The sequence below is a fragment of the Bactrocera tryoni genome, chromosome 1 (genome assembly GCF_016617805.1).
Source record: "Bactrocera tryoni isolate S06 chromosome 1, CSIRO_BtryS06_freeze2, whole genome shotgun sequence".
NCBI classification, from domain to species: domain Eukaryota; kingdom Metazoa; phylum Arthropoda; class Insecta; order Diptera; family Tephritidae; genus Bactrocera; species Bactrocera tryoni.
In genome coordinates, this window is record NC_052499.1 from 68,524,282 (window position 1) to 68,548,083 (window position 23,802).

Here is a 23,802-nt window from a genome sequence, read left to right on the forward strand (position 1 = left end):
ACTGTTCGTTTAATCAGAATTTTGTAATATTAAATTTATTTATATATTAAATAACAGCGTCGTATCAAGTTTGACGGTCGCCATCAACCCAAGTAAAACCAATATGGTTGTATTTACTAGAACATATAAAATTTTGTAATATTTAGGTCTCATCCACTCCAAACATGAAACTCAACGCCATCTCCCACATAGTGCCAGTAGGCATCGTCGGAAGGTGTATGGCGGCTGGCTGGAGGCTATCAGACTCAGAGAATCTGGGTTCTTAAAAGAACACGTATCTGAACACTCGGATATTCTCACACACTTCATAGAGGATCACTTAGACCATGGAGTCGCCAAACCGAACTCTCGCGACCCATTCTCTGCCCATATACCGACGAGGGAGCTATGGGTAGGAAGAATCCGTTGAAAGAAAGGAGCAGTGAGTTTCTTTACAGATTGGTCAAAGCTTGAGGGGAAGATTAGTGAAGGCGTTTAGTGTCAGGAGCTTTCTATCAATTCCACATTCAGACTTCTTGACTATTTCAGTGTCCTTCAAGCCGAGGTTGCAGCCATCGCTTCCTTCTGAACTGTCCCGCGTTTGGGAGGTCAAGACATCTTAACGAACTGGCGGGAGTTGAAATTAAACTCCTATGCAAATTTCTATAGATTACTAAGCGTTTTACCAATTTTTAAGTTCGAATACAGGTGTTCTTCTTTTCAATGGCTTCACAAAGAATTAAATACAGCAGTCCACGTGCGATCTTTGATCAGCCATCTAACATGACCCTATATATTGCAATATTTTTTTAGTAAACAGTACACAGGTGACAATCTCAAAACTCAACTCTCAAAATGATATCACACACAATATCTATTAAACCTCTTAATCTGAAAGCTTTTAAAGCCAATGATACTTCTTATGTGTCTGCTTATAATTAACCCGCAAATGATCGTCTGTGAGCTCAACCATTGGCATAACTTTCGTTTGACGTTTGCCGAAACTATTTCATTGAGTCGTACTTAAAACCTAAGGCGCCATCTCGATAACTGAAAAGTAATAACACTGGTAGACACATAATTTGTGACACAAAAGTTCTTAGGTGTTTCCAACGCAGTTTGATACCCTGAAGTCAAATCTGAAAGCATAATTTTTCTATCGCCCACAGTGAATTCTGTAACCAGCGTCTTTAGATTTTACAATACTACTATGATCAAATTGAAAGGTGAATTAATTTATACTTCGAGTGTTTTTCGAATCGGTAAATTTTTTTTTCTGTGAGTTGATAGTACTGTTAGTGACATCTATGCTAAATTTCACGTCAAAATAATCATTAGTATTTGAGATGCGCGTCGTTTTGTGAGGCTCTAAAAGAAAATTCTTCGATTTTTACTATGTCTGAATCTATTGAACGAAAGAGCGCAATAATGCACCATTCAATACTATGTACATTGGTTATTCCTGATCATCTCGCCACATTTTCAACTAATATCGTGCCGCAACCACCACATTCGCCTGGTTTATCTTCGTGTAACTTCTGGCTATTCAGCAAATTTACATGACCACTCCGAGCAGTGGCCAGTACGTCAGGCATCCACTCCGGGACAAAAACACCTCTAGTTGGTCCGAAAAAGGTATTACTACCATCTTTGCATATTAAATTGGGTTTAATGAAAAACTTTGGTAAAGCAATGAACAGAAATTGAAGAGGGTTTTTGTATCTGAAACAAAAATTTCCAAAAGTCAGTGAAACAAAAATGAAGTAGGGCATATTTGTGGGTCCGCAAATAAGAAAACTAATGAAAGATGAAATATTTGAGGAAATGCTCAATGAAACTGAAATACGAGCCTGGAGAGCCTTTAAAAGGGTTGTTAAAAATTTTCTTGGAAATGTAGAAGCTGACAATTACAAAGATCTTCTGACTGAACTATTTACTGCCTATAAAAAAATGGGTTGCAACATGTCCCTTAAAATTCACTTTCTGGACTCTCATCTGGTTTTTTCCCCAAATTTTAGGGGCCGTAAGAACATTGGGAACGGTTCCACTAAGACATTTCTGCTATGGAGAAGAAAAGGACAAGTGGAGTGCCAGTTTGCTTGCCGATTACTGCTGGACATTGTCAAGGGATACTCTAAAAACAAAATGTCACATTTGGTTAATAAAATAATATAACAATAATTAATCTATCGCTGTTTTTTTTAAACAAAAATCTTCATGGCAAAAAAAACTATAGGTGATAGAAGAAATTTGTAGCTATTTTCTGAATTTCTGGCAATTTTTACATAATAAACACTTTGTTCTGTTCATGTAAAAAAAAGTGGATTTTTGCCAGCGTAATTCATCTTAGAAGTCGCTAAAAGTCACCTAAAATTGGAGATCTCCAAAACTGATTTATCTAGCATATTCAAAGCCAAAATTTGAATTCCGAATTTCTCGAAACTGTCGTTTTTAAAGTTCCGAATATGGCCCCTCTCGACCACTTCGTCTTTCAGTGCATACTTTTATGAAGTGCGGAGATGCTTCATTAAAGCGAATCCGAAAAATATCAGACAAGAGCAAATATTGATGTATTAATATTTGAACAAAACATAATCCGTGCACGGTATAAGCTGACCACAAAGAAGAAAACACTGTTGCTCGGCAAAATAAATTAATATTGAGCGTCTATCATTGCTTTGTGAAAAAATAATTAAATTTAAAGCGAATTGTAAAAGAAAGAAAAAAGGAGCGAGGGCTTAACCCATATACATACATCTAATAGACATACACACATGTATGTTTTAAAAGACTATGAATATTTCCAAACATTTCTGACCGCAGTTGATTGACAAACGCGCTGCAAACGAGACGCTTCGCATTACGTCGGGAAGGAGTAAACAATAACGCAGTGAGTGATGAAGTGGGGGTGTATAAGCCTGTCACTCGAAGCGAGATATTGTCGAATATGTTGCTACAATGAGTGAAGTGCGTCGATTGCGGTTGGAAAGCAAAAAGCAAAAAAGGGAAATCTATGATTTTGCTACTTTCGCAAAGTCCCAAAAATTGTAGCTGTGTGGTAGCTATTGTAGCTGTGTGGTAGCTTGATGTTGCTGCATTAGTGGGTCACCGCTGTGCGTTGTAATAATAGTGATTTGCGAAAAACTTTTAATTTCAATTCATACAAAAAACTTATTTATTTCTTCAGCACTCGCATGACAAACGAAAAGTTTGTGCGAAGCAAAGTGCAAAAAATACAAACATTTCAACAATGCTCTGCGTTTCACTTGTGGTTCAACGCAAAGCGTAAAGCGATTATAAAAATATTTAACAACAATAACAGTACTAAAATATCAACAAACAACAACTATCTCAGCTTATTTGAAATTGGGTGGCAAGTATGCATTGTTACCGGCATGTCCGCCGATGGCACCACCGCCAATACCACCACCAATACCACCGCCAATACCGCCACCGATGCCGACACCAGCACCAGCTCCAGCGCCAGCATGAGCACCAGCACCATCGCCGCCGCCCAATGAACCGATGACCGAGCTGACTGGAGCGACACCCTCGTCGGTGACCTGGCTGCTGCCGCCGAGCGCATCATATTGAGCTTGGATTTCCTGTTGGGCATGTTGAGCCTCCTCGGCGGTCTTGTACTTGATGAAGAACACTTCGGGTTTGGTGGTGACAGCGGGCTGCTCCAAGACTTGAGCGTCGATATCGGTGCCGTCGGTCTTCTTGTTGAGCACATAGATGACGGTCTTCTCTTCGTTGATGGCGGGTGTGATCTTGATGGAGGCCTTCTTTTGCGAACGGCTTGGTGATTTAATGAAGACTACATTGTAGTTCTTGCGTGGCACACCGACGGTGATGTGTTTCTCTTGGTACTGCTCTTCGGCATCTTCAGGTGCGGTATGGATGAAGAAACGCTTGGACACCACAGCTTGCTGTTGTTGCACGCCAGCACCACCATGACCAAAGAAACCACCATGTCCACCGCTAACACCACCGGAAACACCGGAAAGACCGCTGCCGCCGAAGAAACCGCCACCAGAGCTGGAGGACTGACCGAACTGACCGAAACCGCCATTTCCATGTGCGATGGCACCAGCAGCAGCACCAGCGGAAGTTGGGTTATAGTTGTAGCCTTGTGGCGCGGCAATGGCCACGGCGGACAAACACAAAACCTGTATGGATAAAATGAGAAAAGTTAGCGAAGCGTTAGCGGAACTCTATGCTGTGTATAATCCTCTGAAGACATGCTTACAATGAATCCACGCATTTCTCTGCTTAGGGTTTTTTTAGTTGGGATAGTTGTGGTTGTTGTGACTGAAGTTGTTTGATTTGCTTGAAGCTTTGCTTTGAACTGATGAACTGTGGCACGGCGTACTTCTTTTATACCAACGAAACCTCTAACGTCACATCACGCAGATGATGGATCCGACCGCGGCGCATCACCATTACAGCACACCACGCTCAACACCCCCCACCGCTCTGCACCAACGTGCCAGTCGCAACGCCTCCTCAGCATCCGCCACATGGTTGGGCTTAGTAAACTGTTTTAGTTGTTGCACTTCCACGCTCTTCGTCAGCTGATGGATTTCTTATCGCTTTTTGTTGTTGCCCGTCATTGTCGCTGCTGCTGTGTTGCTGTTGTCAGCCCTAGCGGCGCTGACTTTCGTTCAATTTTCGGCGCTCTGCTTGCACCAATCTGTTCCGCAGTAACCGATTTTGGGTTAATTACCCAGCTAGCCGCTCTCGCCGCGCTTCGTTCAAAGCATGCACAGCTTTTTTGATTATCTAGCATATCGAAGGTATTTCTATTTTCAATCTACTAATTTCTATAAATTCCCAATGACCTGTGGCTAAGTGCGCTCGGCTGTGGCGCGACCGTTGCCAAAACATTTCTTCGGCTGACACCTCGCCAACATTGGTGATCAGCAGCGTGGATCAGCGATAAGCGCCGTAACATTTCGGACACAGCAAATGAGGTGGTGAGTAAAACGGTGTACGTGCATATACATATGTACGCGCTCATGTAGCGGCGCATAGAAACCCATGTCAAGCCTTGCGTCATCTGTAGTAATTATCCAACTGTTTCGCTTTAGTGTAGATTTCAACGCCACTATCATGCCACCCCGCTTGCCGCGCGTCTGCTGAAGCATTGGGTTACATACATATCCAATATAACCTCCGGCATTTGGTGAAATACATACATACATACATACAGTTATGTACTACATGTCAGCGAATTTGTTTTAGTTCAGGGTTTAGCTTTGAGACATACATACATACAGAAATACCTATATACTTACATACATATGTACTCCCATACTATATATGTATATAGGCGCATATGTATGCAGCATCGTTGTGCCTGCAATATTTAATTTGAATATTTTCCTTTAATTTATTTCCATTCAATTTGAGAAACTCAAATCATCACTGTTTTATTAGTTTTGGCCATTTTTGTGGCAAAAAAGCTTTCTATTGAAGCGCCCGCTTTGTCTTTTGTGATTGTCGATTAACTATAAACTGACCACTTATGAGCTTTAATTATAACTTTGTCTTTTCTTTGATTATTTTTTTGTTTTTATTTCCATAATTTTTGTTTGCTAGTTTTTGCGGTTTCTTTTAAATTTTTTGCGAATTGCGAATTTCCAATCGTTTTTATACTTATTTATATATAATTAAGATGATCTGATGCTTTAGCGACATTTATGCAAAATCAATACGTAAATATTTTATATAAAAAGTTAACAAATTAAAATAAGTTTTGCAACTAAGTCGTAAAGAAACACACAAATTGACGGCACATATTAAATCATTTTAGTTAACAGCCAAAATAAGTAAAACATATTTATCTTTGAATCATTCCAGTTGAAGGTTAGCTATTTTAGGAGCCAATTTGTCGATACTTTACATAAATATTTATATAGTATATATACAGGGTGCGTCTTCGCTTGTAAAAGGTTTTTCAATAAGGACGCTATAAAATTAGCCCGATAAGGACACCAAATTTTTTCCCGTTCTTTTGACATTTCTCTTCAGTAAGGTTTGGCATTTCATGATCGAAAGATAAACGATCCAACAGCGAGTCGAATTTAGTACAATTTACTACCGAAATTCGAAGTTAGTGACCTCAAATTTGAGGGCGCTACGTCCAATTTATGATCATCACAATCGTCCTCTCAGATCGACAAGTGAGCGTCTATTGGAAAAACTTGAATCCACAGGCACAGTACAAATTCCTCCCGCGCTAGTGAGACAAAGAAGTGCCCGTAGTGTCGATAATATTGCTGCGGATTGCGTATCAATTGAGGATGACCCAAATCAGTCTCTCACACCTCTTTCGGGCATCTCTGTGACGTCGTAATGGCGAATTTTGCGAAAAGATCTTGCCCTACATCTTTACAAGATCAAATTGACGCAAGAACTGGAGCCGCTTGACCACCAGAATTGGCATATGTTCGTGAATTGGGCTAAGCAAGAACTTAAAAAATCACCTTCAGCGATGATTCAGCAAAATATGCGTTTAGTGGTCAGGCAGTACACGCGTACTCCATGAGTCACCATTGCATCCCGAAAAAAGTACGTTTTGGTGTGGTTTATGAGTCGGCGGCGTCATTGAGTCTTGGCTTATACCAACAAGTCCGCAGCATCAGCCGATTTATGCTTGAAAACCGTAGAAAATTAGGTTCAGCCTCTGGACTTCTGAAAGCGTGCCTGTTATAAGTTGTAAACTTTGAATAACTTCACTATTCGTTAGACCGAAACATGCCTTCAAAATTTTCACTCAAGAACCCCTCACACATTTACATATATATGTACATGCAGTGCAAAACATCATGGCCAAAAGCTTGTCTGAGAACAGTACTCGTCGTGTAGTGACGAACTTTGTTGAGCCCAGACCAGTGAGAGGTCATCAACAGAATAAACATGAATCAATAGCGAAAAAACTCAAAGCAGCTAAAAAGACTTTTGCCCAGAATCAACAAGAATTAGACTCATTTCGTCAATTCATTCGGAGCTTTCGGCTCATTGGTATTACTGAAAATGATTGGTAGATAATTTTGAAATTCAAATAACGCAAAACAATCTCCGGATTGCTAGATATACGATTAAACAGTCGGTCAAATCGCTGACACTGTAACTGAAAAAAGCTTCGTGTCTTAGGGATTTGGGATCCATGAAATACCATTACATGAGCAAACAAAATGGTACAGCCATTAAAAATCACTATCGGTGGAAGTTGGTAAAAAAACGGCTTGACGTATACTTGTTTCAATAAGACAGCGCATCGTGCCACACTGCGAAGCATCAAAAATACCCTCTACCTTTGATACTTAAAAGTGATGACATTCACTGAATCAAGCCCATATTCGATTCTCTTCTACTTATTCTTGCAAAATCTTTTGAAAAGTAAAATGTACGCCAGCAATCCTTCTGCCATTAACGCGCTCAAGGCAATCGTTTTACCAACATGATTGGCATACCGTTCGAGATGCACGAAGAAGCAATGAAAAATTCAGCTGCTACTTGATTAAAGCATTCCAAAAGTACTCATAATAAATCGTAAATAGACTGTTATATTTCAGAGTTTTAAATATTTATTCAGATGACGCACCCTATAAATATTATAAATGAATATAAAATAAATAAAGTAATTTGTCTTTGTTTCGTCAATAATCATATTGCCATTTTTTCGTGCATATCCAATGCTATAAATCTTTATTTGAGCGCCGAATTTTTTTATGACTAACAGCCATTATTGGCTTATTGGATTGTACTAAATCGGTTAGATAAAAGATAACTCACTTAATAGCCAATAAAGGCTGGCAACTTTCGATGTTAGCATCCTCTAAAACACTGTAAATAGCCTGATGCTTTGGGAAGCCAATATAGATAGGTAATTATAAAGTATACCGTACATACATATGTATGTATTAATTTCGAAGTCATGAGTAAAGAGCTAACAATGTGGAAAAAAGTTGACTTAGCAGTGATTGTTTTTCGTCACTTAATACAAAGCTTAATTATAGAGGTTTCGATACGAAATAAATTCTCTTGAATTACACCAGTTATTCTTAAAATGTTAGCTTAGAGCTATGATTAATACATGTTCTTTGCCAGGCCAAAAATGTGCAACATATAGTTTTTGACAGATATAAGGAGACGTGAGTTTTTAATAGTTTGAAATAATTGAGGGAATACTATCAAAACTAAAGAGATTTTTGGTAAATAATAAAATGTTATTGATATACATACTATAATGGTACTTCAAACCTTTTAATTAATCGGTTTTCTCTAGATCTCAATAGCCCTTGAAAACAATCAATAGATATACAGAATATTACTTAAAACAGAATAGTTAGAGTTTATCGACACTATTCCTTACGCCACGTTCTGTAGGTCTCCTACTAATAACCTAAGATTTTTTTAGTTCACCAAAAAATGTATTACACCAAAGTAACTTTTCTCATCCTTATCTCAAATCGACTGGTTGATATTTCATACTACACTTGAGCTATCACATATCAATCTCTCATGTGGCTTTTCAGATAACACGAAATTTTTAGGTTTTTGAATATTATGTTAAACTTATCAGACCCATACATAAAGTATAAAACAAAATCAATATTAATTACCTATATTGTTGCGACACCATTTTTAACAATCAATAAAGTTATGAGCCTTCAAAAATATAACAATTTTTCCAAACTTTTAAATGATATTTCTTTCTTTATAATCAAATTTAACTCAAACGGACAAACAGATACATTTTCACTGCTTTTAATACAAATAGTATTTATAATCGTCTCGAAAATTTGCTCCATAGACAATACAAACAACCCGATTTCCGATTCCAATTTTGTCGGCGGGGGGCCTTTATTGCCTTCAGTGAACTTTGGATTTTTCACTTTTCTTTTTTGAGCGCCATTTGCTGGTTTCTTTCTTATATCAATCATGCTTTTTGCGGATAGGCATTCATGGCTCGGTACCTGATGGATTCCGAAATTTTCATGAACCTATTTAATAGTCCTTCATTCATGTCTTGTCATATTTTGGACATATCTATTTCACTATTTTGCATTTAGTGAGAGAGATTCCAGACTTGGCTGACTCCTCTGATTTTTCGTTGCCGAAAGTATTCCTATGACCAGGAACCCAAATTAAGGACCAGGGGAGTTGATCTGTCAGGGAGCATAAAACCTAAACCTTTGTTGATTACTGTGGAATTTATCTTTGGCGCTAATAAAGCTAACAGTGCCACTGTCTACCTATATAATAAATATTGTATGTATGGTAGCTTCCTATATTATCCCGTAATATTTCAGTAGAACTCTACAGGCTTTCTCTATGGCTAGCACTTCTACTTGGAAGATGTTACCAGAGTTTAGAAGATGGATGAAGAGATATTTAGATCCTCAGAGTATACCTATGAACACATAGTACTTCGCAGTACATTTTGGACCCGTCGGCATATATTCAGATATATTCTGCTCCCCTTCGAAACCTTTTCTCTATTCACGTCTGCAAGGTATTCTCAACTGGAAGTCAACGCTAAATCCAACCTTTGGAGAATATAGTCTGATACATTCAGATTTGTTTTGAGCTGGTTCATGGTATCGCTATATTCATAACTATTCATGTTCAATTTCCCATCTCCTTGGTTCTTAAAACAGAGAATGGTGTTATTTTTCAATTATGGTTTTGAAAGACAATCCATGGCAAAGTCGTTCTATTCACTTCACAAAAGTAATGCAAAAATATCTTAATAAGATACAAATTAAACCAGATTTACAAATCATATCGCCAAAAATCTGAACAGCATAGAGTAAGAATTTTAATTTAATTTAAGATATCTTTCCACCTCATAATTAAATTAAAAATTTTCGAAAATAGTTAAAAATTCGACGCATCTACAGTTCAAGACAGTGTGCTACTAAATAGTCTTCAAACAAAAATTAACTAAACACTATTAATTTAGTGTTGTTGTTGGCTGGTGGCTTCGCAGTGAATTTTGTATAAAATTGTTCATGAAAAGTGTGTCTGCGCGTGCAAGCCCTCAGAAAGTTTAACCTTTACATGTGTATGTAATTAATTACGGTAATATAGGATGCGCAAATTGGAAAAATAATTTCAAAATATTTTTTATTTTCAATTTCATTTTGTTTCATATTTCATGCCCACACTGAAATGAATGTGTGTGTATTTAGCACTTATGTACACGTGTGTACGTTGGCGCACACGCAACAAAAGTTTTTAATTAAATTTAATACTTTTGTCTTTTTTATCAGCCACTAAAATGTGTCACCTGTGACAGCAACTGTGTCTGTCATACTTTGTGCCAATAAGCTGAATGACAAATGTCAAAAAAGTTTATGATAAATTGACAGTTACCATAGTTTTAGTTTCGTTTTTCTCCGCAAAATTTTATTTTTTATTGCGAAGAACTAATTTATAAAAAATTTCACTCTTTGCAAACTAATATTTCAAATTAATATTAATAAACGCATAGTTGCATGTTTGAACTAAATTAATATTCAGCAAAGTTACAGTTATAAAAAAGCTTTGCTGCTAAAAAAATTCATTAAAGTAATTTGTCAAATTTCCTCTCTCTCTCATCACTGTCACTGCTTAGCTTTTATTTAGCTTTCGGCTGTCAGTGCAGTTATATTTTATGACACGAAGCTTTACTCAACGCTTCGCCACTTTTTCGCTCACAATACTTTTTTTTTGTTTTGGTTGGTGAGTCTGGCCTTTAAATTATTTTGCGCTTTTATTGCTTCACAAATTTAATAGAAAATCATAATTAATCATTTGTGTTTCGATTTTCTGCAAATTTTTTCTACACCATTCACTTTTTCCCCCCTTTTAACCTTATTCGTGAAATTTCGATTATATTCATACATAGTTTTGTCTTTGTCGGTTACGCATCGCAAATTAATTAAAATCTTCATTAAATTTGATTTCATGTACAGGCCCATTCAATTGACGGACTTGAACTTTCTGACAGCGTAAATTTGGATGGCGCAACTCGTGTGTGAAAACTCAAATTGTAGGTTAGACTAATAAGGTACCCTGACAGGGGTTAAAGTGCATAGACACGTTTTTAGTAAGAGATCTTTTCGCAATCATCATTTCACAGTGCCACTTTTGGGCTTCATTGCATGCTCCTGGTGAATTCATTTTGCGAGAAAAAGGAAGTTCTTGAGCACAATGAGGAAGAAAACTTGCTGTGGTCAAGCAAATGTAGAGAAACTAAGTTAAGTCGAAGGCATTTCCTTGTTTCCTAATAGTCTGGTCATATGGAAACCACTAACAGAACTTGGCATAAGCTGTGAACTGAAGTTTCGACATAATGTATTTGTTGGAAAATAATGTTCCTAAAGTAATCTCATTCTCTTTCTCGACATTGAAGGTGTCATCGAAAGACCCTAAAAACACTAAAAACGAAGAAAAATATTCAAAAATTAGAGAGTTGCCAAAAGCACTTCCATTTTTGATAGAATTCCTCTCTATTTACCGAACATAGCCAACAAATAAATTGCTAGAGGTGAGATGATCTACGGCTCATGTCAATGTTCTAAATTTGATCAAGTCCAGTTCGCTATAGATTGGCTGAAAGAAACAACAAAGCTTCGTTACCAGTTAATGTAAGCATCTAAAACCCAAGAGCGCGTAACATAAAAAATAATATTTTACAGAGTCCATCTCGGGGAAGGTAAATGGTCTGTACAAAATCTGAAAGTGCAACTTTTGACGGGACATAACACCCGTCTAGTTTTGTCCCTAAAACCCAGGTACACTTTTTATAGTCTCAATCGGATCCGGGACAACTTTTAACCGATAAAAAGGATGTATTCGTATTTTTTTTTTAAATCTTACTATATTTAACAAACTTAGCCTAAGCCGCAGAGCATGGCTATATAAAAACAACAACAAAGTCCTATAACAAAAACAATATAGCAAATATTCGAATGAAACTATCTCGATGATAGTGTTCACATAGCAACAATACGAGCACAAACGTCGACGAGCGAAGCAATGAGCGTTTTCATTGACGGAAATAATATCTGGATGGTGGCAAATAACCGTTATTTGTGTTGGCAGCTTGTGACAGCGATTGCTCAACAATCTGCAACTGTTCCTCAGGCTGTGCGGTTAATTGTTGGACGCCAGCAGCTGACACCACTGGAATCTGTGCGGACTGCTGCTCATCAGCTGGGATGGTAGGAGCTGATTGAGCTACCTCGGAGGCAACGGCGGCCTCGGCTTCTGCTTGCTTAGCAGCATCGAGAGAACCAATGACGGAGCTAACCGGGGCGACACCTTCATTAGTGACTTGTGTCGAACCACCCAAGGCGTCGTATTGTGATTGAATGGTTTGTTGCGCATGTGCCGCCTCTTCGGCTGTCTTATACTTAATGAAATATACTTCGGGCTTGGCGGTGGTGGTGACCGGCTCATATACCTGCGCATCAATATCGGCCGCATCTTGTTTCTTGTTCAGCACATAGATGACGGTCTTCTCTTCATTAACGGCGGGCGTGATTTTAAGTGACGCCTTCGGTTTGGACTTGTCAGAGGACTTAATGAAGACAACATTATAGTTTTTACGTGGTTTACCGACGGTCACATGACGCTGTTGCACTTCCTCATCATCGTCTTCAGGTGCGGCGTGCAGATAGAAACGTTTCGAGATAACAGTTTCGGGTTCGACGATTTGCTGTTGTTGTTGAAAGTGTTTTTGTGGTTGTCGTTGTTGGAATTGCAACTGTTGTGGTATTTGCTGTTGCGGAGCGTACTGCTGTGGAATCAACTGTTGTGGCTGCTGCTGCACAGAGTTTCCACCGGCTAAAGTGGGGACCAAGTAGCGTGCCTGCGGTTGAGCCACAGAAGCCTGCGATTGACCTACTGAAGCCTGCGCAGTAGCAGCAGCACCAGCGCTATTAACCGCAGCATATTGCTCGTTATTGAATCCAACTAATTGTGGCTGAGTGTTGAGTTCGAAGTTCGGTGCCAAATTGGCTGATTGTACGGCCATAACGGTTTGCAGATCCTTCAAAAAGTCAGCAGTTTTCGGTGTCATAACACCAAACTGGACATGCGGCTGTGACACCATACGCTGCAACTGTCCACCAGCAGCCGTTTGTGCGGCATAATGGTATCCCTGCTGTGGCGCGGCGGTGGTAGCGGCAACGAAGACGCAAAAAACCTATATGAAGAAAGATATTATAATAAATATTTGCTCAGCGCCTGCTCCTGTCTTCCGCACTTACAATAAATCCACGCATGTTCATGCTTGCTTGGTTGTTGCTGGTTGAACGATTGTGTGGGTTGTTATGTACCTCGAAGTTATCACACATGGTTTTTATAGGCACACTCGGCGCAAATGTCGTTTGCTCCACAAAAAAATCTTTATTAAACGGTAATTTATCTAACAAGCTCCATTCAATTGCACTTCATTAACAACTCGGCGTTAATGCGGCAGGCGCCGTGAATAAATGCCTGCGCGTGCGTCGAAATGATCAGCCAAAAAGAGAGGGCTAAATCAAAGTTGATGGGCGGCATCTGACCGGCGGCTGCATGCCTCAGATCTCCATTCACATTTGCTTGTTACACATTTATACATTCGTGTTCATAATTCAATAGAAATATTGTCTACATTTGCCATCACGGTGGCAGCTAAGTCATGAATTAGAAGCTGATCCCTTTATTGCTGATTAATGAAAATCATCTTCAAGTGGTGATTGTGTTAAAACAAACTGAGAGCAGTGCGGTGCTTGTAAAAGTGTCACTGTTTATGCTTTGGTATTTCATATTTCTCAAGATATTTTTTATTCTTAAGTGGCGCTATACCTGCATACTTGGTTCTTATCAATATTTCAACCAAATTTTGACATCTTTAACAAAAATATAAATTTTAAAGAACCAAATTAGCTCAACTCAACAGGTCTTTAAAGTACATTTTGAAATGGAAAGTACTTCAAATATAAAAATTTAATCTAAGAAGAATTCTTATTTGAGTAGAGTAGAGTATCAAGATCATATAAAGAATCGAAAATAAATGATTAAAAACACTGGTAAGCCCGACATAAAAGCTCTATAACTTGAAATTCAACTGAGGGGACTTAAAAGTAAAAAAAAAAAATCTTCTATTTCGGCAAGTACGTAAGGTTTATTCAATTGTGATGAAAATAACACAGCAAATTTTGAACTTTAAAATATCAACTAAAGATTCATGGAAGTTAAGCTGCTCTGAGGTAAATCAATCAATCAATATCAGATGGCGCTACTAGCTTGTAGCTACTGTTAAAGTTTCAGTCGAATCGGGTTTGGTTTGGCCGTGAATGGATTCGATTTTAGTGTTTTGAAGGGATTGTGCACTAAAAACAAATAGAGCTAGCCTCTCCTCGATGGCAAACACTGGTTTCATGAAAGTACAAATGGCCCACATTCAGCATAAAATATTGCACATGAGAAACTAGCGATTGTCCCCGTAGACTTTACATTTTACATAACCCCACAGGGAAAAGTATAACGGTGTGATATCATAAGATCTTGGTAGCCAATAGATCGGTTCATAACGTGAAGTTATCTGCTCACCGAAGTATTCTTTCAATAAACCCATTGATTAAGGCAATGTGTGGGAAGTGGCGTCGTCTTTTTGAAACCAAATGCCGCCGAGATCACGAGCTTTAATTTCAGACATCAAATAGTCGGTTATTATGGCGCGATAATGGTGTCATTGACAGTTACGTTCTTACCGACGTCATTTTTGAAGAAATATGGACCGATGATTCCACCGGCCTACACCAAACCGTATTTTTCTGGATGAAATGACAGCTCTTGAATATCTCCAGCTTGCTTTTCGTCCCAAATGTGGCAGTTTTGCTTGTTTATATATCTATTGAACCAGAAATGGGCCTCATCCCTGCAAAAATTTGGCTCGAAACGTCGTATCTGCTTGGAACTTTTCAAGAGTGTATAGAGTAAAGCGATATCTCTTGAAAGATCGAGCGGCTAAGTCGTTCCATAAGTCAGGCCGAGTTGCTGTGAACGGCGGCGAATCGACTTTCCAGGTCTTCATGTACACCCTCAGCTATTGCTGCTATATTTTTAAATAGGTAGCTCACAAAAACGTCTGGATGTATTTTTTCTATTATGATGGAAACTTAATACATAATTTTGATGTTACTTTAACTCTTTTAGAATTACTGAATTAGCGATTTTCAAAAATTTAATTTAGTAACTTTCACTGTAATCAGTTTAAAGCAAAAAGTTCAAAGACAAAAAAAGAAATTGAAAATTCCATTTTGAACTTCAATATTTGTGCCCCCCTGCTTTGAAGGGTCAACGTTATCGCGATTTTTGCCAATTTGCGCTTTGTTTGTGCGAACACATTCGCAGTTGGAATAATTGAAATCATATTTGAACGACGCAGTGCTAACAGTTAGCATGTTTGCAGCAGGTTTCATGAACGAAGTGAAAAAAATTCATAAAACCCTCACAAACTGTTGCTAAATTTATTTACAAGTTCGTGTGTGTGTGTTGAGTTTGTAGCCAGCATTGTTGGAGATGTACCGCTGTTTTTGTTTTTGTTGGAATTCACAATTTATTTCATTTGGCTAAAAATTTATTTCCCACAGTTGCACACCACTGCCAGTAGCATCGATATCTGTAGGTCCTTACAACAAATTGATGTATCATACTTTTGGGAGATAGAAATTTTGCAAGCGAATTCAAAATTTGCTGAAGTCGGCATAACTTGTTCGGTGCGTGTCTAAAAGTCAGAAATGCCATTTCCGTGCATCCATTTTAATATTTTTGGATTATTGTTTGTTTGTTTAGTGTGTTAAGGGTACAACAAGCTTAATTTTATATTTTGCAATTTTCACAGTGAGCTGTTAAAGATTTATTTTACCTATTCAAAATTTGATAAAGAATAATTTAGATTTAGTACTTGGGCCTAAATCTCATACGAACTGGTTAACATTAAACCAAGTTATTCAGTTAGCTAAAAAATTACAGCTGCCTATTTAGACAACTTTCATTGCCTAGTATATTGTAGAGGCTCATATCTGTATAATCGCTCCAACCTATATAAATGTAAGTATATGATTTGGACTGATCCCAATAAAACCAAATTTGTACGAAGGTTTACGTTTTAGTCCTTTCGGTTCAGACACATTTGTCAGTGACAGTCAAGTGAACGAATATATCGATAGGTGTTTAGGTTAGGACTTGTTATGTAGAGGACTGCTCCGGAAGATCATTCTTTTGCAAGACCTTTGAGTTTTCAACTTTTGATTCTTAATGATGGTTTTATAAAAATATAGTTGACTACTCTTCAGATTGTTTAGAATTCGTGATTTTGTTAAATTATAGACTTATTTAAATGAACTTTTTTATTTTTATACCCTGAACAGGGTATATTAAGTTTGTCACGAAATTTGGAACACCCAGAAGGAAGCGTCGGAGATCCTATAAAGTATATATATAAATGATCAGTATGTTGAGCTGAGTCGATTTAGCCAAGTCCGTCCGTCGTCCATCCGTCTGTCTGTATATTATATATACAAACTAGTCCCTCAGTATTTAGGATATCGTTTTGAAAATTCGTAAACCTCATTTTCTCTTCAAGAAGCTGCTCATTTGTCGGAACAGCAAATATCGGAGCACTATAACATATAGCTGTCATACAAACTGAATGATCGGAATCAAGTTCTTGTATGGAAAACTTTCGCATTTGACGTGGTATCTTCACGAAATTTGACATGGATTACTGCTTAAGGTAATAAAATAATCTCCGACAAAATTAATAAAACTTCACAATATTAAATTCAAGAGAAAAAAACTCATTTCATTTATAAAGTTGTAAAAGGGAGTCTGTTCAAAATTAGTTATAGGAAAACTCTAGAGAAATTAGGTTGTAATAATGCCCAGGCAGGTACTTTTTGACTGGCATCTTTAGCGATCATCACTCCGTGCTTCAGAATCAGCAGATCAAAATGGTCAATAATACTTAAAAAATTAATATAGAAAGTTTTAGGTTTTTTTTTCAAAAATGAGGTTATGGTACAAAATACCTCTGTTTTTGCTAACGGTTTTTGAAATATTTGTTTCATATGAACAATTAATTAGCAATGATACAAGTAAAGAAGGACTAAGTTTAGATGTAACCGAACATTTTACTATATACTCTTGCAAGGAGCATAGCCGGCTGAATATTTTCAGGTACTGGGAAAACTAAAATATGTAGTGAAAGGGTGAAACTACAGTGTTCAAAAAATTAGTATTATATTAACTTATTTTCAATGTCATAGGGTCGTTTAACTTCATTACAATGTTTTACTTGCCGTCAGCAAAAATTAAACTAAAACTATGCGAAATGGAAGAGTTGACTGCATTGATATATCTGATCAGAAGTTTTGAGAACTAATTTGCAAAAAAATGTTTAAATATATACATCTAAACATATATATGGAGTAAAGTCAGCCAGACGTTTAGCAATCCTGAATATCAGTTATATGGGGGCAAAGGCAAGTTTTCGCTCAATTTTATCTTTCTTAAGCATAGGGATACACTGCTATGAGTAAAACACGCTCACTTATTTTCATTGAGATAACTCACATGTTGCCGATATATGCGTTATAAAGCCTTCGGGAAGTTCGAAAATCTTTATGTTATATACCATAAATGGGAGCTCGGGGAAGTAATAACCCGATTCAACCCATTTTTGCTGCACAGACATATCATTGTCAGGAGCGGATTCTCTGTGAATTTCAATTATAAATCTGACACTGACGATGAAAGGTCAACTATAAGTATAAGAGTCCAAATATTCCGTATCCAGGGGTTTGAACATTTTTAACTGGATTTTAATTATTTTGGTCATAAATTGGCACACTTTAAAGGCATCATTCAAGAAAACTTTTATTAGTTACTTTTTTATTTTTAAAAATTTGTGGTCCACAAGTCTCCCTCGCTAATACTATCCGTTGTGCTAAAATACAGTTTTATTTTAATTTGATGCTTAGTGAGATGCCATATTGGTTGGTACGTTGAATGACGTCTTATGGGCGATTTAGTGATCCGATTGGGTCCATTTACAAACTCATCCTAACTTTTTTGTCGAGGGACACGTGCACCAAGTTTCATTAAGATATCTTATTTTTACTCAAGTTATCGCATGCACAGACAGGCAGACGGACAAACCGACAAACGGATGGTCACTAGAATTTCAACTCTTCGTCTTATCATTCTAATCATTTGTATGTATATAAAAAATCGATTGTCTTTAGGCGATACAAACAACCGCTACTTAAACAAAACTGTTATATTCTCTAGCAACATTTTGCAAGAGTATGATAAAACATTTTGAGTGTACATATTCATACATTTAGCACGCTACTGTAGCAACTCATTCACCGAATTTCTTTGGAGAGCTTTAACGACGGCTACAACTATTTATCATAGACACTGTAATCACGCCGCCGTCATTCATCAACTACTTTACCGCTTGTATTGTCATGCACATACATATGTAACCATTTGTGCCGCACCGCACATGAGTATATACGTACGCAACACGCCCCGCCTGTTCTTGAGCAGCACTTGTAACCCTTTTCCCATTATTTTCTAATGTTAAACCTTTCAAATGAATTTTACCTGATTTTGTTGTTGGTTTTCTTTTTGAGACTCATCATATTTTCGCTTTCGAAATTATTTAAATCTATTTTTGATTGGTTTCCGTCATACCACCCAAGTACTGCCAAGCAACGCGGCGCGTCTGCAATTGTTGCAACATCAGCAGAGAGCGGAAGATGCTGAAGCGTTGATTGCGGCTACTAAGTACTCACCAACACATGCACATGTGCTTATAAGCAGTCAATTAGTTATGATGTCTCATTTAAACCGTTTCCTAATTTTCTTCCTAACACGCACCGCGCATCGCCCCTCTGAGCCTCAGGTCGCCTACTTGTAGATTCATTAGCCGCATTGTTGGGGAAAGGCAAGCGCTGCACTTAATTGCTTTTAGGCCTATTTTTGCTCCGTCAACCGGTCTCTTATCGCGTGTTCTCTATTTCAATCTTATTTCGCTCATTTCTTGTATTTATTTCATGGGTTTGTTGCTTGAGTCTTTTGTTGGTTGCCTTTGTGGCAGGTCAGTGCCACGCGGCTGCGGCTTTTTATGCTCACATAACCGACCATAAATATGCTTTTAATTTTATTGTTGGAAGTATTTCTCTTTAATGCTCATTTGTGAAATTTCGGTAATTGAAAACATGACAAGCAAATAAAATTAAGTTGATTTATTGCATGTTACTTTCAAGTAGGCCTAAAGCTACTTTACCTGTGTAAGTGATACGTGTGTGGGCATAGGTGTAAATTAATTTTGAGGTTAAGCAACGCTGAAATTATATTTATTATTTTGACCCTTTTTGGTTTTGGTGCCAATTAAGATGTCGGTCTTCGATTTTAGGCTGCTATGTTTGCATTGTTAATACACTCAACGGTAAACACATCGACATCCGCTCCTATATCTAATAGAGAAAAAACCTTGTACATGTGAAATAAACTACTATCTCAGAACAGCCGTCTATAACGGATTTCATATGCATTCATACAATCCAAATTCATTCTGGAATCTGAACCAAAAATGCCACGATAAGTTGGATCGGAAGATTTCAATTATTTAATAAGAGACTTACACCTATCAAAAAAAAAAAAAAAAAACAAGACATTGGCATTGCGGTTAAGTAATGGAATGAAGTGGATGCCTCCAGCGCGTATTAAATTGGGGCTTATTAAGCAGTTTGTAAAAACTGTAAATCATGAGCACGAAGCTTTCAAATATTTGAAAAAATTTGTTGCAAGGCTTTCAGAGGCGAAAACCAAGGCTGAAATCTTCGAAGGCCCTCAAATGAAAAAAATTATATATCATGATATTTTCCCAAGTATCTTAGTAATGAGAGTCCTGAAACATTCTTAAGGCAGTAGTGCATGGTTTCCTTGGGACCAAAAGACTGGCGACCATAACAAACTGATCACTGGCATGATTACGAATTTCTCCATCTCTCGATATTGTATGTCTCTAAAGATGCATTTGTTACCTTCTGAGAAGAAAAAAATAGACACTGGGTCCACATTTAGAGAATACGATCAATGCGGAAGCAATTCGAAACCAAATTCATGAAATTTTAACATCGTTTTCATTGATTTGTGACACGGTGCGTTGTCTTCATGAAACACCACTTACTTTTTCTCAAAATGGGGCCGTCTTTCGCAATTTTTTCTTTCAAATGCTCTAATGGTGCAATGTAATACTTGCTGTTAATGTTTTTTCCATTTCGAAGATAGTTGATGAATATTATGCCGCATGTATGCCAAAATACTGATGCCATATCTTTGCCAGCCGACTTTTGCGGCTTTCCATGTTTTGGGGTTGGTCCATCACGTGCAGTCTACTCGGCTAAGCGTCGATTGGACGTCGGTGTGAGATAATGTAGCACTGTTTGATCGATTGCCACATATTGCCACAAAAACTCTATTTCATTACGATTAAAGAGCTTCAAACATTCCTCAGAATCATCAATTCTGTTTTGTATTTGGTGATTTGTGATGTTGCGCAGCACCCATTTTGCACCGAGTTTTCACATACCTAAACATTCAATAAGTATATATCCGGAATGTATTGGATTAGGTAAAGTGTATCTGAAATGATTTTGGAGACTTTTTTGATATTCGGTCGTCTATAACATCCTCTTTAGGGCGTCCTCGGTGCCCATTTCGGCTCGTTGAAACTTAGCTAACCACTTTTCAATAGTTTATTTCCCTGGTGCAGTGTCCAGATAGTCTTGAGCAATCCAAACCTTACCTTCAACATAATTTTCCCCAATAAAATTAACGCTTTATTAACACGTGAAATTCCTTTTGATCCAAAACCAAAACCAGTTGCTTCGCTCAAAATGCTATATCACATAAAGTAATAGTTCGATAGCTGTCAAGCTGTAGGGACTCACTAAGAATCATATGGATTTAATATTAGCAGTAACATCAATGTATCAGCCTACGAACTTTTCGTCCAAAAATCAAAAATTACTGTAAAAAAAATCAAAAATTGACATAAAGTGAAATTTTACCCAATTTTTTTTCGATTTTATTTTTGGAAAATTTAATTTTTCATCATTTCAAACAACGGGTACATCGGAGAATCCTAAACAAAACATGCAGGAAAATTGGATAGTTATCACGTGGGTTACCGAGTAATAACTCAAGCAAATCTAGAGGAGTTATTTGGAGAAAAACGCAATGAAAGATGAACCGATTGCTTATACTGATTATTGGCAGCTACATTTAAAAAACTGTAACTCTTAAAATATTAAAAATATCAATTTTCAGTTGGGGTACTCACAACCTCTCATAAAGCATCCTAAAGTCATAAAATTATAAATTTTTACACTTGTTTAAAAAAATTGTTGTTGGATTACATACAAAAATGAGTTTACACAATTAGAATTTTCAATGATATGTTTTCGAATCTTTATAAATTGTAACTTTATGTGACTATATGAAACCCCTAAGTATGTTATTTTTAAAATGAAAAATATTATTTTCCCTTTTTCTACGAATTTATTAATATTTTATGTGCCTTAAGGTGTAATTATATTTTAAAAAACTTTAGTAGTTCACGGGCTTTATACATATATGCAACAGTTACGGGTACAGGACCTTACATGCTTTTCAAAAAATTTAAAACTTCTTACACCAAATATGAGTTTTATAACAGCCGTCTTCGATTCGCTATTCCTCCGCTTGCCGCTCCTCTTTTGTGACAAAAATTATATGTATGTAAAAGCAACTACAAAGTTATCGAGTTCGCGAGAGTCGTGTCAAGCAGTCATATAAATTTTGTTCAATATTGTTTGGCATTTCATCGAGGAAAGACTTACGTCTGAACAACTTTTACAAATCGTTCAACTTTATTACGAAAATTCGCATTCTGCAAAGAATGTGTTTCGCGCGCATCGCTCAACTTTTGGTACTATTCGCAACACTATCACCCATCGTGAGATCCAGCATTCATTATTGGATAATATTCTACCGAACAGACCACGTGACCGTGAAGAACCGATTCGGCGCCGTCCCCAGCAACTCAGTCTGAAGCATTTTACATTGAGACCTTAAGTTAAGAACTGAAACCGCTATTGAAAAATTCCAAGCCGAGTTATTTTCAGCGAAATGTCTCGGCGACAGTTGATTTCAAAAAGACGGCTCCACTTCCCCACTTCGCATTAATCAATGGATTTATTGAGAGAACACTTCTGTGAGCTGATAATTTCCTTTTTTGGGCGGTCGATTGGCTACCAAGAACGTGTGCTATTACACTGTTAGACTTTTTTAACCGGGCATATGTAAAGTCTAAAGTCCATGCGGACAATCCCGCGTGTCATGCGCCAGTTGCCAGTCGAAATGCTCGAACAAGTCATCGAAAATTGGACTCAACGGATGGACCATCTCATTTATACGTAGCCCTGGCCAATAATTGAAAGATATAATCATCAAAATATAAATGCGAAAGAATGTTCTTTCGAATGAAAATAAGTATTCGCTATTAAATTTTAATTTTTTGTGTTTTTTCTTTAAAAAAGTAGGGAATCTCGAAATAAGACTTAAAATCAATTATAATAATTTATAGAAAACACAAATAAGGGATTACAACAATGTTTTTAAACCGAAAAAAAGAGTTTTCTACTAAGAATGAAGTAGTATTGCGCATGCGTCAAAAGAGAGATAATACTGGTCATTTGTTTTAGCATCTGCTATAGTTTGCTCGAATCGAGAGTAACGCTTGGCGAGGCAGCTAATATGACTTTTGAATAAACACCTTTATGTGATCGTATCAGTGCTCTCATTCCAACTTTTTGATAATTTCCGATAAGCCTATATTAAAATTGCGTCTGCCTTTCTGACACAAAGAAGTCTCTCATGAAATAAATCAACTCCTTGAAGGCTGCTCATGGCATTTACTCTATGATTATAACAAAACTCGTAATTTACAATTAAACAATGCCAACAGAGATTCAAGTAGTGATTACTAACACCAAATATTTTTTCTACTTTATTAATTTATTCATGATAACGCTCCTCTCGCGAAATTCAAGATCTCTTGATTTATTTCGGTAATAATACAAAATCAAACGAACACAAACACTTGTGTCTACACCACAACTTACCACTAATGCAACAGCAAATGAATCCAACAGCATGGACGGAGAAAAAAATTGGTTTCGTAGTAATTGCCTACGCAAAATATTTCAACGCAATTGTGGTGCTGAAACAAATGCCGATGATTTGCGGCAGCAGGCATGTTGACCTTGACCGAAAGCCACGGCACGAGCAGGCTGTGCATGCGCAGCTGCGGTCAGCCCACTGCCGCTGCAGTTGGTCGGATATGGGTCAATGTTTTTGGGGGCTGCAAATGCAGTATCACTTCACTGTTGGCCGCAGCGGATGCAGCTATTTGATTACGACTGCAATTAATCAAGCGCAAATGCCATCAAGCATCCATACAAACACACATATACAAACATAAATGCGCACATAACAACGCAACAAGCCGAACCAAGAGGAAATCAAATGAGAAAATACCGATGAGGGCATGCGCACGCAGGCAAAACACGCACCAACGCTGTGTTACCCCGCAAAACAAAAACAACAAGTTATATGTGAATTTCTGTGCGTAACTAAAACTCGCATCAGTAGTCTATTAGCTAAACAGTAATCGTATTATGCAAATTGCGTTGAAATTTCATGCGTGATTTTTGC

General features: G+C 37.4%; 2 protein-coding genes across 2 annotated transcripts; both read right to left on the minus strand.

Annotated features, from left to right (window-relative positions):
• Positions 1-3,335: 3,335 nt before the first annotated feature.
• Positions 3,336-4,246, minus strand: LOC120767005 (pupal cuticle protein 36). Its single transcript, XM_040092814.1, has 2 exons — positions 4,232-4,246; positions 3,336-4,151 (listed from the first exon to the last, which is right to left on the minus strand). Exons 1-2 carry the CDS (start codon positions 4,244-4,246, stop codon positions 3,336-3,338), a joined length of 831 nt encoding a protein of 276 aa, XP_039948748.1.
• Positions 4,247-12,025: 7,779 nt separating this feature from the next.
• On the minus strand, positions 12,026-13,337 carry LOC120774524. The gene is made up of 2 exons (XM_040104270.1): positions 13,251-13,337; positions 12,026-13,186 (listed from the first exon to the last, which is right to left on the minus strand). The coding sequence occupies exons 1-2, from the start codon at positions 13,335-13,337 to the stop codon at positions 12,026-12,028; spliced, it is 1,248 nt and encodes a 415-aa protein (XP_039960204.1).
• Positions 13,338-23,802: the final 10,465 nt, after the last annotated feature.